The 1,583-nt window shown below is 58.6% G+C and overlaps 1 protein-coding gene across 1 annotated transcript in view; it reads right to left on the bottom strand.

The window, feature by feature from the left end:
* Window positions 1–1,583, bottom strand: part of LOC119586776 (acrosin-like) — a 12,720-nt gene that overhangs the window by 5,354 nt on the left and 5,783 nt on the right. Inside the window, exon 8 of the mRNA XM_037935497.1 lies at window positions 12–147. Coding sequence (XP_037791425.1) covers window positions 12–147 — 136 coding nt within the window. The remainder of the gene's footprint in view (window positions 1–11; window positions 148–1,583) is intronic.

The raw sequence follows: 1,583 nt of genomic DNA, 5'->3' as shown, positions 1-1,583 counted from the left end.
TCAATACTCACTAGCCCCCAGCGAGCCCCAGCCGGCGACGACCGCCGCGCGATCCTTGAAGTCGCCGTCGGGAGGGAGGCAAACGGGACCCACGCCGGCCGACCACTCCAAGGGCTCCTCGAGCGTCAGCAGAGCGATGTCGTTCGCCTGCGGGTGCGGGAGGGAGTCTGCGGTTGAGGGAGGGAGTCTGCGGTTGAGGGAGGGAGTTTGTGGTTGAGGGAGGGAGTCTGTGGTTGAGGGAGGGAGTCTGTGGGTGCGGGAGGGAGTCTGTGGTTGAGGGAGGGAGTCTGTGGGTGAGGGAGGGAGTCTGTGGGTGCGGGAGGGAGTCTGTGGTTGAGGGAGAGAGTCTGTGGTTGAGGGAGGGAGTCTGTGGTTGAGGGAGGGAGTTTGTGGTTGAGGGAGGGAGTCTGTGGTTGAGGGAGGGAGTTTGTGGTTGAGGGAGTTTGTGGTTGAGGGAGGGAGTTTGTGATTGAGGGAGGGAGTTTGTGATTGAGGGAGGGAGTCTGTGGTTGAGGGAGGGAGTCTGTGGTTGAGGGAGGGAGTTTGTGGTTGAGGGAGGGAGTCTGTGGTTGAGGGAGGGAGTTTGTGGTTGAGGGAGGGAGTCTGTGGTTGAGGGAGGGAGTTTGTGGTTGAGGGAGGGAGTCTGTGGTTGAGGGAGGAAGTCTGTGGTTGAGGGAGGGAGTTTGTGGTTGAGGGAGGGAGTTTGTGGTTGAGGGAGGGAGTTTGTGGTTGAGGGAGGGAGTTTGTGGTTGAGGGAGGGAGTTTGTGGTTGAGGGAGGGAGTTTGTGGTTGAGGGAGGGAGTTTGTGGTTGAGGGAGGGAGTTTGTGGTTGAGGGAGGGAGTTTGTGGTTGAGGGAGGGAGTTTGTGGTTGAGGGAGGGAGTCTGTGGTTGAGGGAGGGAGTTTGTGGTTGAGGGAGGGAGTCTGTGGTTGCAGGAGGGAGTTTGTGGTTGAGGGAGGGAGTCTGTGGTTGAGGGAGGGAGTTTGTGGTTGAGGGAGTGAGTTTGGGGCTGAGGGAGGGAGTCTGTGGTTGAGGGAGTGAGTTTGTGGTTGAGGGAGGGAGTTTGTGGTTGAGGGAGGGAGTTTGTGGTTGAGGGAGGGAGTCTGTGGTTGAGGGGGGAGTTTGTGGTTGAGGGAGGGAGTTTGTGGTTGAGGGAGGGAGTTTGTGGTTGAGGGGAGTTTGTGGTTGAGGGAGGGAGTCTGTGGTTGAGGGAGGGAGTTTGTGGTTGAGGGAGGTTGTGGTTGAGGGAGGGAGTCTGTGGTTGAGGGAGGGAGTCTGTGGTTGAGGGAGGGAGTTTGTGGTTGAGGAAGGGAGTTTGTGGTTGAGGGAGGGAGTTTGTGGTTGAGGGAGGGAGTCTGTGGTTGAGGGAGGGAGTTTGTGGTTGAGGGAGGGAGTTTGTGGTTGAGGGAGGGAGTTTGTGGTTGAGGGAGGGAGTCTGTGGTTGAGGGAGGGAGTTTGTGGTTGAGGGAGGGAGTCTGTGGTTGAGGGAGGGAGTCTGTGGTTGAGGGAGGTTGTGGTTGAGGGAGGGAGTCTGTGGTTGAGGGAGGGAGTCTGTGGTTGAGGGAGGGAGTGTTCCCTACAGC

This window comes from Penaeus monodon, chromosome 22, assembly GCF_015228065.2.
Source record: "Penaeus monodon isolate SGIC_2016 chromosome 22, NSTDA_Pmon_1, whole genome shotgun sequence".
NCBI classification, from domain to species: domain Eukaryota; kingdom Metazoa; phylum Arthropoda; class Malacostraca; order Decapoda; family Penaeidae; genus Penaeus; species Penaeus monodon.
This window is presented reverse-complemented; position numbering and strand designations above follow the sequence as displayed.